This window comes from Lepidochelys olivacea, assembly GCF_965140295.1.
Source record: "Lepidochelys olivacea isolate rLepOli2 genome assembly, chromosome: 18".
Taxonomy (NCBI): Eukaryota; Metazoa; Chordata; order Testudines; family Cheloniidae; genus Lepidochelys; species Lepidochelys olivacea.
This window is the reverse complement of record NC_140428.1, coordinates 27118479-27133723: the sequence shown is the minus strand read 5'-3', so window position 1 is coordinate 27133723 and position 15245 is coordinate 27118479. Positions and strand designations below refer to the sequence as shown.

The 15245-nt window shown below is 46.3% G+C and overlaps 1 protein-coding gene across 2 annotated transcripts in view; it reads right to left on the bottom strand.

Moving 5' to 3' along the window:
* Nucleotides 1-15245, bottom strand: part of TP73 (tumor protein p73) — an 84092-nt gene that overhangs the window by 30069 nt on the left and 38778 nt on the right. For both annotated transcript variants that reach the window (XM_084651492.1, XM_084651493.1), the window contains exon 4: nucleotides 10449-10694. In XM_084651492.1, coding sequence (XP_084507618.1) covers nucleotides 10449-10694 — 246 coding nt within the window. The remainder of the gene's footprint in view (nucleotides 1-10448; nucleotides 10695-15245) is intronic.

The window sequence follows — 15245 nt, the reverse complement described above, 5'->3', positions numbered from 1 at the left end:
TATGGTTCATTTTGTTTCCCCCCAGTATAGCCTCAGATATGGGTCCCCACTGGAGCTAATGGATTGACGCTTTGATCGAGGACGGAGCTCAACATGAGCTCAAGTGCTCTTGCATTATCACATACTGGACACGTATGTGTTATTACTGAATTCCAGGCTGTGTATTTATCTTTACTGGGTCGGCTACTCAGGAACCATAAAGGAGTCATGATACATCTCAAGCTTTACAGGGCACAGCAGACTTTGTGCATGGAGCAAACGTTGGCCAATACCCTTTTTCTACACCTTTTGAGAGAGTAAAGTTCCTAGTGGGGGAGGTGCCTCTTGCGAGCGCTGTTTTGCTCTGCTCTGTAGCACAGTTGGGATTAGGGAAAGGCTCACGTGTACCAGAGTTGTGCTGCTGATTTTGAGAGATTAAGTGGCTTTTCCTGAGAGCTGTATTTTGTAAATTGGATACTATGTCCAATGTGCCTTTTGTTCTTTTTGTAATTGCACCAAATACCCAGTTTATAGATACAGTCTTCCTATCAGCAACAAGAACTCCAAATCCCTAACACTGAGATGATGATAACTGGAGCATAAATATACCAGCCTCCTTCTCCCTCTGCATATATGACGTTGGCCTCCTCTGTGTCCCTGCTCACCATAGTTGGAGCCACAGACATCCCCTCTGCAGCTTCTGACATCCGACGACTTCCTTTTGTATCTTCCTGCCTGACTCTCCAGGTGATTTCAAACCTCAGCAGGAAACAGGTGTCCCTGAATTTCTCTGCTGCTTGATAAGGCTGCAGAATTTGGAGTGTGGGAGAGAGGCTGATCAGCTGCAGGCTGCCATGTAAACAGAGAGGGCTCAGTCTGACAGCACTGGAATCTATCTGAGGTTTGCTATTGAAGTCAAGGTCAGGCCCTAAATGAATTGGCTGATACAGGAGAGAGACAGAGGTGAGCAAATGGCCCAGAAAATTCCTGCATTTCAGTCACTGGAACAAGGTGTAAATCTAAGGAGCCTAGTTAATAAACAAGATTTTAAATGATTTTGCTTTGGCAAGTAAAACATTGGGAGCAGGGAATCAACCATTTGCATAGCAGATGTCAGCTTCCTGCCACAAGCCCCTAGGTATGTGGGTCCACACACAGTAAGATACAGTCCCTGCCCAAAAGAGCTTACAATCTAAATAGACAAGACAGACAAATGTCAGGAGAAAGAAGTGATTGTTATCCCCATTCTACACATGGGGAACTGAGACTCAGAAAGACAAGTGACATGCCCAAGGGCACACAGGGAGTCTGTGGCAGAGCTGGAAACTGGCTCAGATCTCCAGTCCCTTAACCACAAGACCATCCTCCCTCCAAGCCACTGAGGATAGCAACACACAGCTACATTGCTCCCGCCCCTGAATCTGGCACTAGAATCCACGGGAGGGTATGAGAATGTCACTAATCTGCTCTAATACAGAAGAGGAAAAACCCTGATCCTCCCCATGTAGCAGGAGAAAAACAGCCTTCCAGATGAGATCAACATGCCCCTCTTTAGAGAACAAACACTGCTGAACAAGGACTGTTACAATCAGGTGGGCTATCTGACTTTCCTCCCCCAACCCCAGCAGTGCCTGGTAGCGATCCTGTCAAGGTCCCGGCATTCCGTGTTCCTCTTTTCAAGTGACTCGGCTAGTTGTGAGGGTGCCTGACTGACAGCCTGGGAGAGTCATAGCCTTTCCTTATGCACAGAGTAGGTGCAGTGTCGGTTGCATTGGTGCAAGGGCACTTCATCCAGGGCAGCCCAGAGGATGGGAGGAGAAGGAAATTCACCCTTCAAGGCCCGTGCTGTCCAAGGGCTCTTTGGAAAGACAGCCAGCCAGGGGCCAACTGTGCTGCAGCTGTTGTGATCTGGGTACCAAGGCCAGTCAATCTGGGCTGGAATTTTGTCAGTTTCACTCACTTAAACTTGGCCCAGCCGCCCCTCTGTCATGACAAGACAGGTGGTTGGGCCAAATCTGAGAGGTGGGGGGCAACACACTCAAGTGTTGCCTTGGGCAGCAGGTTGCCTTGAGCAGCCTCAGACTATACAGCTGGGATGGAGGGGAGTGTGCGTCTGTCCTTAGTGAAGACTAATTACAAATGGGTTTAAAACAGCAAGAAAACCCTCCCTCAAAATAATGTGTGAGGTTCAGGCCTGGGCACACCTAGGCATCAGAGTCACCGACTCCTCACACAGCTCACTGAACTCAGACAGGATGCCGGTAGCTACCAGGTCTGGAGTCAAGCTCCCCCTTCACCCAGTCCCAATCCCCAAGCTCAGGTCTATTTTCCGTTGGTTCAGAGACAGAAACATAGGGAGAGATTTTCATAAGCACCAAAATGTGCAGGGAAAACGTGCACCTCGCTAAGCATGCAAATTGCCCCTGCATTTCGGTGCATGTAAGTGCATTCTCACAGCCATGGAAATCAGGCCTGGAAGAATGCTTTCCGTGACCACTGCTCATGGCTCTTGAATGAGACAGATTTTCACCACGTGGGACTTTCTGTTGTTACCACATATGTAACAAGGTCCAGTCCCTCCGCTGATGTAAATCAGCCAGGCCTCACTGACTTTAGAGGACCTCAGAGGTGTAACCCAGGGGTGAATGGAGCTTGCTGAGGCCCAGGAATATTAGATGCAGTGCTGCTAATTTACAGCGGTCCTAACTGTCTGTCTGGGCTTTGCTGGCAGCACTGAGGAGGGAGAATTCTCTCTTCATGCTAAAGAGCAAAAGGCCTCACTCACATCAATCAGTGCATTCCATAAACTTCTGAGATAATGCAACTGATACCACAGTCCTGTTGGAACAGCCTACTGTTCCAGCGTCCTCCCAGGGCCTGCCGAAAATAGCTCTCATAAACACTGCCATGGGCCTTTCTCCGCAATCCCACTGTATCTGGGATTTACGGAGCATGAGCCATGCCCAGCTGGAGCCAATGGAAAGACTCCCATTGATTTCAGTGGACTCCGGATCAGACCCCCACTGCGGATGCTTTCCTATTTCTGCCATTCCAGATCTTTCACCCGTTCTTTTCAGCTGCTTGGAGACAAGCTAAAGTGTTCAGAGCTCAGAGGCAGAGTGAGATCTGACTCACAGCCATGGCCCTTATTAAGGGACATTTAGCAGACTGTTGAGAGTTCCACATTCTTAGGAGCGGTGCCAGGAGTTAGTTATTTCCTACTGTTGCTGCTAGAGGGAGACAGATTTTTGCCATTGTTTATTTACAGGGTATTTTAGATGATGACTATAGCAGAAGCAACCAATTTTGGGGACACCAAAATTTTTCAGTCATCCTCTCCCTTCTCCCTCTCCCTTCCCTGCTTTCCCCATCCCAGCCCTAACATTATGCAGTAAGTAATCGAGCTGTAAAAAGAAAAGGAGTACTTGTGGCACCTTAGAGACTAACCAATTTATTTGAGCGTAAGCTTTTGTGAGCTACAGCTCACCTACTCTGAAACTAATCAAGCTGTGAAGTTGGAGAATTGATCTAATTAGGGTCCTATAACATGCCCGTCGCTGTAGTAGCTAACTGACTTAGCTCTGGGGTTGGACCTGGTTTGGATTGTGTCCCCTGGTCCATAATTATTCCTATCCCTGACAGACTGGTGTCTAGTGCCAGCCTTGAATCTCTCCAGTCATGGAGATGGTCACAGTCTCCCTTAGCAGCTTGGCTCCATTCCCTGGATTGTGGTTGAAACCATGTAAGTGAACTGGGCACTAGATCCACACCAGACCCATGTCAAAATTTCAGTCCAGTGAACTGCTCCACTTCATTTTGAGGGCTATCCAGTTTCTAGCTTCAGAGTGCCAGCTGGGTCAGCAGCTGAGGTCTGGGGTGAACATCATCTCCTTCCTCCAATAACAACATCCTCACCAGCACCATGATGGAGAGTTACGCCTTCCGTGCCAGAGATGGGTCTGATTCTCTGTTGCCCTGCACCATGTGCAGTCATATACACCTGAGCGAAGAGATTGCAAAGTGCTAGCATAAACCATTAGCAAGGCCAAGCAATGGAGAATCAGGCCCACAATGCTGGACTGGATGGACGCTTCGTCTGTTCTGGGTCATCAGGGAATGCAGGGACAAGTCCTGATCTGAAGGAGGAGGGTAGCTTGATTCCTAGGGCTCTTTTTCAGTGAGGCCGCGGGAGGCCAAAGACCCTATTAATGGTTCTGCTGGCTTTGGTGAGGATGATAATGTTTTTAGAGGGGAGGAAAGCACCAGTCAGTCTGAAATTGTACTTGAGAAAAATACTAATTATCTATCAGTTACCAGCTGGCTGGCATGGCAAGGGGGCTGAATGTGAGAAAACAGCCAAGATCGGCTCCCAGCTCTAGCATGTACAGGCAGCTCCAGGAAACGGGGAGTCCTGACAGCTTCCAACAAGCAGGTAGGCGCCTTGCATGCCCTGTCTTGTACTGCTACAGATCCACTCCTTTCCTCCCACCTCAGGAAACAAGCCACCAAAGGGGCCTTCCAAGGCAGAGAAAAAAATCTCATTTTCAGGTTCTGTCCCACCTCATGGCCCTCCACTGACAAAGAGATTGTTTGAAAAAACAACCTGGCTCTAAAGTTTTGCATAAAATACGACGGCTTTATTTTAAAAGGATTGTACTAAGAGACAGAAACCACTAACGCTTTGCAGAAAGACAGATTTGGTCTGACGGTCAGTGCACAGGACAGGCACTCCTGATTCACACGCGTCTTCTGCAGGAGATTCCCATGGAGCAGCCCTAAAGAAACATTTTCTGACCCACATAAGCCCTCAATTTGCAACTGAAGCCTTGATCCCTTTCTCCATTACTCCCTTTCATAGATTAATAAATTCACAGATTTTAAGGGATGAATTACGATTTGTCTAACCTCCTTCATAGCATAGGCCAGGGAACCTTGCCAGTAATTCCTGCCCTGAGCCCCTAATTTATGCTTGAGCTAGAGCTTATCTTTTGAAAGATATCCAGCCTTAATTTAGATGCTTCAAGTGTTGGAGAAACACAACCCTTGGTAAGTTGTTCTTATGGTTAGTTATTCTCACTGTTAAAGATCTGCACCTTATTTCTAGTCTGAATTTGTCTAGCTTCAGCTTCCAAGCATTGGATCTCATTATGTTTTTTAATTTTAGACTAAGGAGCCCTGTACTACCAGAAACCTCCTCCCACGCAAGTACTTGAAATAGCAGAATGTCAAAGCACACTGTGCAACTTGTAGTGTGTGGTACCAGGATCCACATGGCTACTTAGTGCGTGGCAAGCTGGTCACTGCAGATTTAAACCCTGACTTGCCGTGCACTAATCCTCTGTGTAGAGACGCTCTCAGTCAAATGCCTTACAGAAGTTTAAGTATATTATGTCAACACAGTTACCTTTATCAACCAAACTAGTGTTCTCATCAAAACACGACATCAAAGACCTATTGACAAGACCTATTTTCCATAAATCCATACTGACTGGTATTCACTATGCTAGCCCCTTTTAATTCTTAGTGATTGTATCCCCATATCAGCCTACCCATGATTATGCCTTGGATCATTGTCAGGCTAACTGGCCAAGAGGGTCTTTGATCATCCACTGGCTTTCTCTTTTTTCTCTCCAGTCCAGTGCTCCAAGATTTATTAAAAATTAACACTAGTGGTTCAGAGAGCTCTTTGGCCAATTCTTTTAATACTCATGGGAGCAATTTATATGCTCCTGTTGATTTTAAAATGTTTAACTTTAATAGCTGTTGTTTACAATCCTTCCTAGTACTGATGGAATAGAAAACATTTCTTTATCACTATAAGATATGAAAATATCTTGCTTCTTTCTGAATACAGAACAGAAATATTTGTTGACTACTACTTTCTGCATCATGATTAATAATTTTGCCATTGTTGTTGAATATCAGACTTATAGCATTATTAGGATTTCATGTATTCCTGATATAGTTAAAGAAATTTTTCTTGCTATCCTCAACCCCACTGGCCATAGATTTTTCATTGATACCTTTAGCTTCCCTTACCAATTGTCTGCATTCCTAACTGCTGATTAGTACTACTTTGGTTGAGACTATCTGCTGTTTGCATATAGCAAGTGAAATTAGAGTGTGATCACTTGATTCAATTGTAATCATTTTCTTTGCATAAACACTCATTCTCCAGTCTTGTATCTAGTGGGGAAATAAAGCATGCAGTCTAGTGGAGAGAAAACAGACCTGGAAAATAATCTCTTTCTTTTAACAGAAAATACAAAATTACAAAATTCAGACACTTTGTCAATCAGACGATACAATCTGGGATGAGTTTCGCTGCCAATCCAGCATGACCAGTATTTGTTAAAAGAGAAGATGTTACAGTTGTCACTACAAAGTCACATGGGAAATTGTGCTCCTTCCAGCAACGCAGCTGATGTTTGGAACCAAGCATCTGACACAAGTTTCACTGTCCAAAATACAGGGAAATGATAGGCCTGATTCTGATCTCACACAGGTTTTACATGTTGTAACTATACAGACTTTAGTGGAGTTACTCCAAATTGACTTACAATGGAGTATCTGAGAGCAGAATCAGACCGTGTCTATCTCACACATTCATTCCACATATTCATTCTTTCACTGTGGTACGGAAGTGCCTACAACTTCCTGGAGGCTAATTTTCAAATGTGTATTTGAGCCATGTGGACTCACATGCCTCTTTCAGGTGTCAAAGCTGATTTGGGCACTTGAATGCATGGCTAGGGATGATAATTTGGGTTTCCAAACATGAAAACTAGTCTCTCATGTTAGTCATTTCCCCCCCGCACAGATCAACTTCATTCCAAGTGTAAGGATACAAGAAACCAGGGTTGCAGCCAACACAGTGTGATATGCCGAAACAGTCTGGGACTTTCATTCCACTTCATTCTAAGCGGAGTTCTACTGAATCTGGATGAAATGCAAGCAGTTTCCACTGTGCTTCCCATGAGATAAGAATATCCTGATTTTGATCATTTGTCCTGCGTTAGTGCAAGGTCCTGGGAAGATCCTAGCTTCTTGAGCAGGGCTCTGTAATAACTGAAGAACTGAATATCCCGCAAAAGAATCCACCCTAACTTTTATGTGGAGCCCAGTGCATGATGGCAGAGGACTTTGGTAGTATAATCAGTGCTGTGTGGATGCCCATGCAGTGCAGACATCATCAATGAAGCTGAGCGTGCCCGGATCTCTAGTGACAGAGAACATGATCCCCAGTCCCAGAAACAGAGCTCCCACTAACCTGGGACACAACAGTCAGCAACAAAGCTGATATCGATAGAAAAATGGCACTGAAACAGAACGAGGGATGTGAAGCAGTCAGTGGCTGCGCGCTGTATGGGACGAGCCCAAAGCACTTGTTTCTGTGCTGCTCTATCCTTGACGGTTGCTGCTGCTATTGTGGGAATGACATGGCATCGGGTATATACACCCTGTATGTATTCCAGGCACAAATCCTAGGATCAGTGAACATTTGAGAGCAGGAAAAAGGCATTTTCCTAATGGTCATTCAACTGTGATCAGTGGGTGCTCCTTCAGCAGGTGTTTCCCCTTGATTTACAGGCACTGAACAGCCCTTGACCACAGCTCTGTGTCGGTGTGTATTAATGTCAGGAGTATGGTAAGAATCCAGGAGGGCATTGTCTGATATCCGGGATCTGTCCCTGTCCCCGTGAATCCAGCTGGCTCGCAGCACAGGCTGAACTGTCTTTGGCTTTTCATTGTCTCTCAAGCGTTTGTAGCTGATACACTCCGCTTGCATCACTGGGGGGCAATACCAGATCAAGTAAGCTACTGACTCCCCCTGGGAAATGCTGAGTTTATTTTCTTTGCTGTTTGCCACCAGGCTGATTATTAGTGTCTCACCTAGGCTGACCAGATGTCCCGATTTTACAGGGACAGTCCCGATTTTGGGGGCTTTTTCTTATATAGGCACCTATTACCCCCCACCCCTTGTCCCGATGTTTTACACTTGCTATCTGGTCACCCTAATTTCACCTGCACTGTCAGGGGATGGGATGTCAAACTGCAGGCTTCACGATTAAAGCAACCCTGCCTTTTGTATCTGACCAAACCACGTTCGATGACCACCATGCTACCCCAGATCCATGTGGTGGCTCCTAGCTCGCTTGAGTGCCCAAGGAGGGAGGAATCTCAGAGATGAGACCCATCAGAGTAGCCTACGTTTGTTTTCCATTTGGTGTCCCTTCCTTTTGAACGTCACCACCAGAGAACCAGGGTTTGGGCAGAAAATTCCATCTTTCATCCAAATCTGGCCCTACCAATTTACCTAGGTTCTTATCTGGCTCTGGTCACAGTCCTGAGTCCCTCTGCTAGCTGGGCAATTCCTACTGACCTTCACATTTCACTGAGGAAGCTTTCCCCCCAAGGGAAGACAAACAGGCTAGGGTTGTTTCTTATCCTCAAGGCCTAACGTTAATCCCAGACCTAATCCAGAGAGGTACCCCATTGTTAATCTACACTTCACCAGACCCAGAGGGGGGCAGGGGATACACTGCCATCCAGACAGCCTGTCCTTTTAACTAGAATGCTGGCCAAGTAAAGATTCCCCATAAAATGTTTGGGCCAGCTCCTCAGCTCAGTGGAGCTATGCTATTTACACCAGAGAATCTGGCCCTTTACGCCAAGCCACGAAGAAAGCAATGATCCCTTTAAAACCAGATTTATTTCTGGTTTGCTTTAGAAGCTCTGTTGCTCTCTGAAGACTGAGTGGTCAGTGCAATGCTGTACGGATTTACCTTGCATTTGCTTTATTTTACACCACAATGGCTCCTTATTCTTTGCTGATACCAGGATCCACATATTTTGGCTTATAATTGCTGGGGGATCATTCTGACAAGAGCTTGTTGTGTGCTGAGGGCTGCCAGTGCTATGGGCACTGGGATAGGAGTTCCCTCCTTCAGCACTGTGCTGGGCATGCTTAGAATTCAGCAGTCCCGTTGGTCTCCCTCACCTGGGAGCCCCGCAGAGCTGACCCCTCACTGCTCTCCCTATTCATTTTCATGGGGAAGCTTGGCTGTCTAGAATTACAAAACAAACTGCTGGGAGACAGCTGTTACAAATCGCCCTTTTAACCTCTTCCCTGCCACACTCCTGCTAGGCTATATTCCGTGTGCACTTTCCATTCCCACATGCAGCAGCTAGAGGGGTGGCACATATTGGACTGACAGGAACAGAATAGGAGCTGCAGCCATTTGGGGTTTCAACGCTCATAGCCCATACATTAAACAGCCGGAAGACAACTTTTTGTCCATCATTAAAAGACCTTTCACAGTAACTGAACACATCAGCTTCCAAAACAAGTCATTATCGCACGTAGGGCTGATACACCTTGCTCATGTTCTGCTGTGCTGGTTTGGTAGCACGGTCAAACCACAATCCTACAGGAGACCCCTTTGCTCCCTTTCAATGCCAGCTATCTCTCCTCAGGGAGATGAACTCTGTCTGTAAGATGCCTCTATTTTCCCAGGCATTTCTTGGCGGGTGGGATCTGAGCGGGTGCTTAAGTTGCACTGGGAGTTTTTTTGTGAATACTTTGTTTTCAGAGAAACGTCTAGGACAGAAATGTTTTAAAAATAGATCAGTGTAAATATTTTTTTTCTTTATGGGCCATGCTTATGCAAAAGCCCCTATGACATGAATTTAGGATCTAACCTCTGATGAGAAAAGCAGCACCCTTCTTCTCTCAGTAATTTCCCTGTCCCTTGCTGTGCTGAGATGATGCTTTTCATTGACCTGAAGAGATGCTGTGAAAGCCATCTCTTTGACACAGCTGAGCGGCTGGCTTTTTGGGTACTCGTAGGGAAAAGGTCTATGCAACTGTGTTATCTACTATCTACTGGCTCCTCTGTTCATTTTTCTTATTGTGTGACGTTGCTAAATGATATTTTTGTGGCTGCAAGTTTAATTATCATCAGGGCTCTTACAGCTTGAGTGATTCATTTGCTATTACAAATCAAAAGAAATAAAAAAAATATGAAAAATCCAGGGTTCTACTGTGTCTGGAAACAAATCCTGAAAATAAACCCCCTATTTCCCACCAAAGCTTTGCTTGTCAGGCTTGAGTTATATTTGCTGCCTCTAAAGGTGGCCACCAAAATACCCTCTGTTTACTACTGAACAACCAGATATTTTGCAGCTGACATTGCAACGTCTGCAGTATATAAACATGCACTGTGTATCCTTCTGCAAAATGATACAGAGACAGTAAAGAGTAGCAGCCGTGTTAATCTGTATCTGCAAAAAGAAAAGGAGGGCACGAAAGCTTATGCTCAAATAAATGTGTTAGTCTCTACAGTGCCACAAGTCCTCCTTTTCTTTTTGCAGAGACAGTAAAGGGTTTGATGCAGATTCATTGCAAACAGTTCTACAGACACACATGCATCTCTCTACTGAAGTCAAGAAGAACTCATGCAACTTACTGTCCAAGTGGCAGACTTGGCTGTGCTGGATTGCTGGAAGGTCACCTCAAAGTGGTGGGGCCCGGGGTAGTCAGCGTTGGAGGGGATGACAGGAGCTGGGGACATGGCGTCAAAGGTCGAGCTGGGCTGCGAGTAGGGAGAATGCGTTGGAACATTGGAAGGGTGCTCAGAGCTGTAAGGGCTGGTGGAAGCTGCTCTGGTGCCGATGCTCTGATCCATGCTGCTGTTCAGCAAATTAAACTGGGACTGGAGGAAGGGAAAAGGGGAGGAGGGGGAAAAAAAAGAAAACACCAGCCAGTTTAGAGACTACACTTCTCCAGGACTTCAGGTGTCCTGTTACAGCCTCCTTAAAGGGCCAGCACACTGGAAAGTTAGCTGAAATACCTCCGCTGGGTTGGTTTGTTTTTAAAACAGGTCACCGCTTGTGAAAGGGATAAAACCTGACACATTGACATCACCCCCTTTTGTCAGCTTCATCCATAACGGAGGCAGCCAGGGGCCAAGATTCCTGAATTGCCAGTGCACTTAACAGTGTAAAACCACCTCTTTTGCAGGGAAATCATCACTTAGCTAGGAAGAGACATATATTTGCTGTTTTCTGCTACCCCCTTATGGGAAAGGCCTATTGACTAGAAAATGATAATGATCTTAGAGCTCACCCTACAGAATACACCAATAGTACAGAACTCCAGAGGATGCCCGAACAAGTGTGATGGAAAGGCTCTCATCCTCTGATAAGTTCTGGAGATGTTCAGAGGGATTTCTATAGATCCCCGTTGGTTCCATCAGGGACCTTTCTGTAAGGGCTCATTCACTTCCATTTCAAATCTCAGTACTTTCAGTTCATATGGGACTAACCCAACCCCCAACCCTGAGCCAAACACTCCCAAACTTCACACAGCAACCCAGACCAGGAACCAAACTTTGCAAATGGCTCCTATCTTTCTAAAGGGCTGAACCAACCCCCCAGATTCCAGCCACCTTAAGTTTTGTGGGGTTTGAACTCTGGATCTCTTTTGTAGGTTGGGCCCACCTTAGTAGTAGAGAAGCCCCATCTCAGAAGCTCAGTAGTAGCCAGACTTTACACTATTTCATAGAAAGAAAGAAAGTTCTATTAGTGAACTGGAAACAAAATAATCAGTTCTGAAGAGAGACTGATGCTGAAGCCTTGAATTTACCTTCCAGCCTTTCTGATAATCTTTCTTCCCACGGTTTGTTCATTGCCTGAGATGGCTGTGTGTAAAAACAGGGCTTCCACCCCAAGTCACTACCCATCTCCCCTCCCATTGGATCCCACCCTGAAACCTGTGCGTATGTGACTTTATTCCCGTAGCAAAGCAGTGGGATGCCACAAGTGCAGGATTGTGCCTTCCCTGCAGATTCCATCAGGAGAAGGAGCCATGTTGGAAGAGAGAGGAGAGTCCTTAAAACACATGCATGCCCAGGACTCAAGAACAAAACGCCCACATGTGTGGAGCAAAACGTTCCCTGCTCCCCACTTCGCTCCCGAAGAGTCACCTTGAATGAATTACACTGGTGGCTGGGCGGTGAGTCTCCATGCACACGCTGCATTCCATTACCAGTGGTATCACACGTAGCCAGCACAGGGTTTTAAAAGGATCCACTCCGCTGCAAAGAGCTGCCTTCAAGCTATGACCCACCAAGTGGATTCATTGTTATCAGCTCTGGGAAGCAAGGCCGAGCTGCGGCAATCTGCTATCTATGCAGATGCACTGTGGAGACATATCCAAGTGATAACAAAGGGAAGTAGGATGGTCTGGTGACCAGGGTACAGGGCTGGAGTCAGGACTCCTGGGCTTGACTCCTGTCCATATATTAGCTGTGCTGGGTTATGCTGAACATAGACACATCAACAAATAAGCTGCTCTGGGGCCAGCCTGTTATTTACACGTATCTCACCTGTCACATCTGCTTGGTTAGCAATTGTGGATCGTGTTTAGTTCATATCATTATCCAAACTACTGGAATAAACCTTATTTCTTCTTTCATTTTCTCCTTTCTCTTCCAGCTTTACTCCTCCTTCGTTCACTTTTCCTTCTTCATTTCCCCTCCCAGATTTATTTAACTTTCTCATTTTTTTCTAGTTGTTCCCAATTCTTCCCATCAGGAAAGTGACACCGATTAGACAAACTCTTCCTCACATGTCTCTTTCCTCCCCTTGCCTTCACATCACAGGCTGAATGTGCTCCCCCCAGTTAGCCCAACACCACCGACAGCATTTAATGCCAAAAGCCCAGCCGTAGCCCATGCAGACGATACTGAGGGATGGCAGCAGCCCATAAAGAATCATCAAACTCTGACTCTAGTCCCTTTGGAACAACCTGTGGGTGAAACCCACAACCATGATTCCGCTGCCCCCAAAGCAACAAAGACCACTCGGGAGCTGTAAGAAATTTAGGAGAAAACAACTTTGAAAAGTCTCTATCTCTTGGTAATTGCAGCGTGCCCAGAGCCAGACAGCGACATGTGCACATGTACATACATGCTGCAAAACACAGCTTCTTGGCTCAGCCCAGGGAAACCCTGGCAGCCAGCCCAATAAAAAAGTCAAGGGTAGACTTGAGCAAAGGTCACCCCTGTTCCAAAGTGGGACAGAATGCATTTCCCTTGGGGTGGGAGAGCAGGAATGCACCGAGTAATGGTATATTGCACTGACAGCTCTGGGACTTCTAAGCACCAGGGGGAGGCGGAATTCTAAGCACCAGTTTCCCAGCCACTTGGCCTTTGGGCACCTGTTGCCCGATTTTGCAAAGTCCTACTCCTCACCTTCCAAGCATAGCCCACTGGTGCACCTTTCCTAAGCGTCCTGCACCATGTCCTGTCTGCCCTCCATGATGCCCGGGGTGGGGGGCGGAGGAGGAGGATGCAATTGGCTGCTGCATTCAGTTCCATAAGGCCGACCGAATCAAATATATTGGACAAAACGACCCAGATTGGTAGGTGGGACTTTCTGCACAAAGATGCAATTGCTGGCCAATGGCAAGGCCTCATCATAGCAGTGAGACAAAGGTGGGGTTTGCTGGAGGCTCGTTCACAGCGGGCACCGTCGTGAATCATCTTTGGGGATTGAATTGAGGACCTCCAGCACCATGAGTGTCTACCATTGTTCTAAAGGACTCCTCTAGCTGATAGCTGTAGTTCGGTCATTCCCTCAATGGATCAGCCGCTAGACGAGGCCTAGCGTTAAACATGACATTTAATAATCATTTGCTAACAGAAATTACTGTGTGTCTCGCTTAGGGGCATTTTTGAGCTTGTGAAAATATGGGTCTGATGCTGGTTCTTAACCCAGACAGACACACAGAGATGGACACACACACCCGTTCTCCCGCTTCAGTAATTAACTTCGCTCTTGACCTGTCATAACCCTATTATGTCAGTGTTGCCCATTCCCAGGCCCCAGAGTGACATTTCACTTCTTGGTTTTTGGAAAGCAGGGCCTAACTCCCATTGAAGGGACACCACAGACACCAGTTTGCCTCCTGATTTAACTTTCACCCCACAGAAGATGTTCAAAGTAACTACTGATTGTGGATGCTTGCGTTAAAGGGACCTGATTTTCAGAGGGGGATGCTTGCTTGGCACTTTCTGGAAATCAGACTTTTTAAGACATCTCAACTTGAGGACTCAAAATCACTGGTCCCTGTTGAAAATCTTGGACTTAATGACAAACTGAAATTCTTTATCTACCCCGCGCTCATACAAAGCTTTCCGGTCATGTAGTCGAGTTTAGCAGGAGAGATCATCTCCCACTGATTGTCTGAAAAGCAGCCCCCTCTGCTATCTCCCAGAACCATACACTAAAACCTAAATGATTCCGAACGGATTAGAGCTGCAAACTGGAGAAATCTAGGTCTGACTGTCCAAAGAATATGAATATGTCTCTGTTAGGAGATGCATGCATGCATCCACGGGACAGGAAACTCTCAGAATCAGGGAGAAGTTGGATGCACCGGCTCTGTTTGTGGGGTCACACTGAAAAAGAAAGTAAGACGCCTAAATATAAAAATATCAAGGGTAGGGCTGGAGAAAACACCCCACGCCTGCCCCACCAGCCTGCTGGTTAAACCAGGGAGCAACCCCTGTCTCACAGTGACTTTTTGTTCATCTCTCAGATTTTTCATGGAATTAAGGCTGTTTTTCAGTTACAAAGTGCTATTTGCTTTGGAGAAATAATGGCATTTCCACCAAGGCAAATGTCGTAGAAAGTTACGAGACTGACGCCCTGGGAAGGGTTGGAATTTTATCTGATAAAAGTTGCAATTTACTGTGGGACACAGCCGCAATGTTTGTTCGAGACGCTCATAAGAGTCATTAGAGTGCCCTCTATCTTTATAAAGTGGTACTGCCACACTCTGTACATGAATCCTTGACGAGGTCTCCACTCTGGAGCAAGCAAACGTTCCCCTGTATGAGATATCTTGAATACCACAATCAGCACCTGAATTACTTGATGAACTTGGTCCATACTGCCCACAGAGCAACCACCCACCCCACCCCTCGCAATCACTAACATACCCGCCGATAAGATGATAGCATTGTTGCAATGGGGTGGGCCTATTTCTCACTTCACCCATGCACAACCATATCCATCCATTCATCCCTTCACACACACTCATGCACATCCCACCCAGTTTCCCTCTTTAGGTTTGTGAGGGTGGATGAACATTGCAATCACCTTTCAGAGGCAGGCTGTACAATTCATTTTACACAAGTGATATAATCTTTTTGCAGTTTGCAGTAATGCAGTCCACGGTTTGGGAGACATTCAAATGC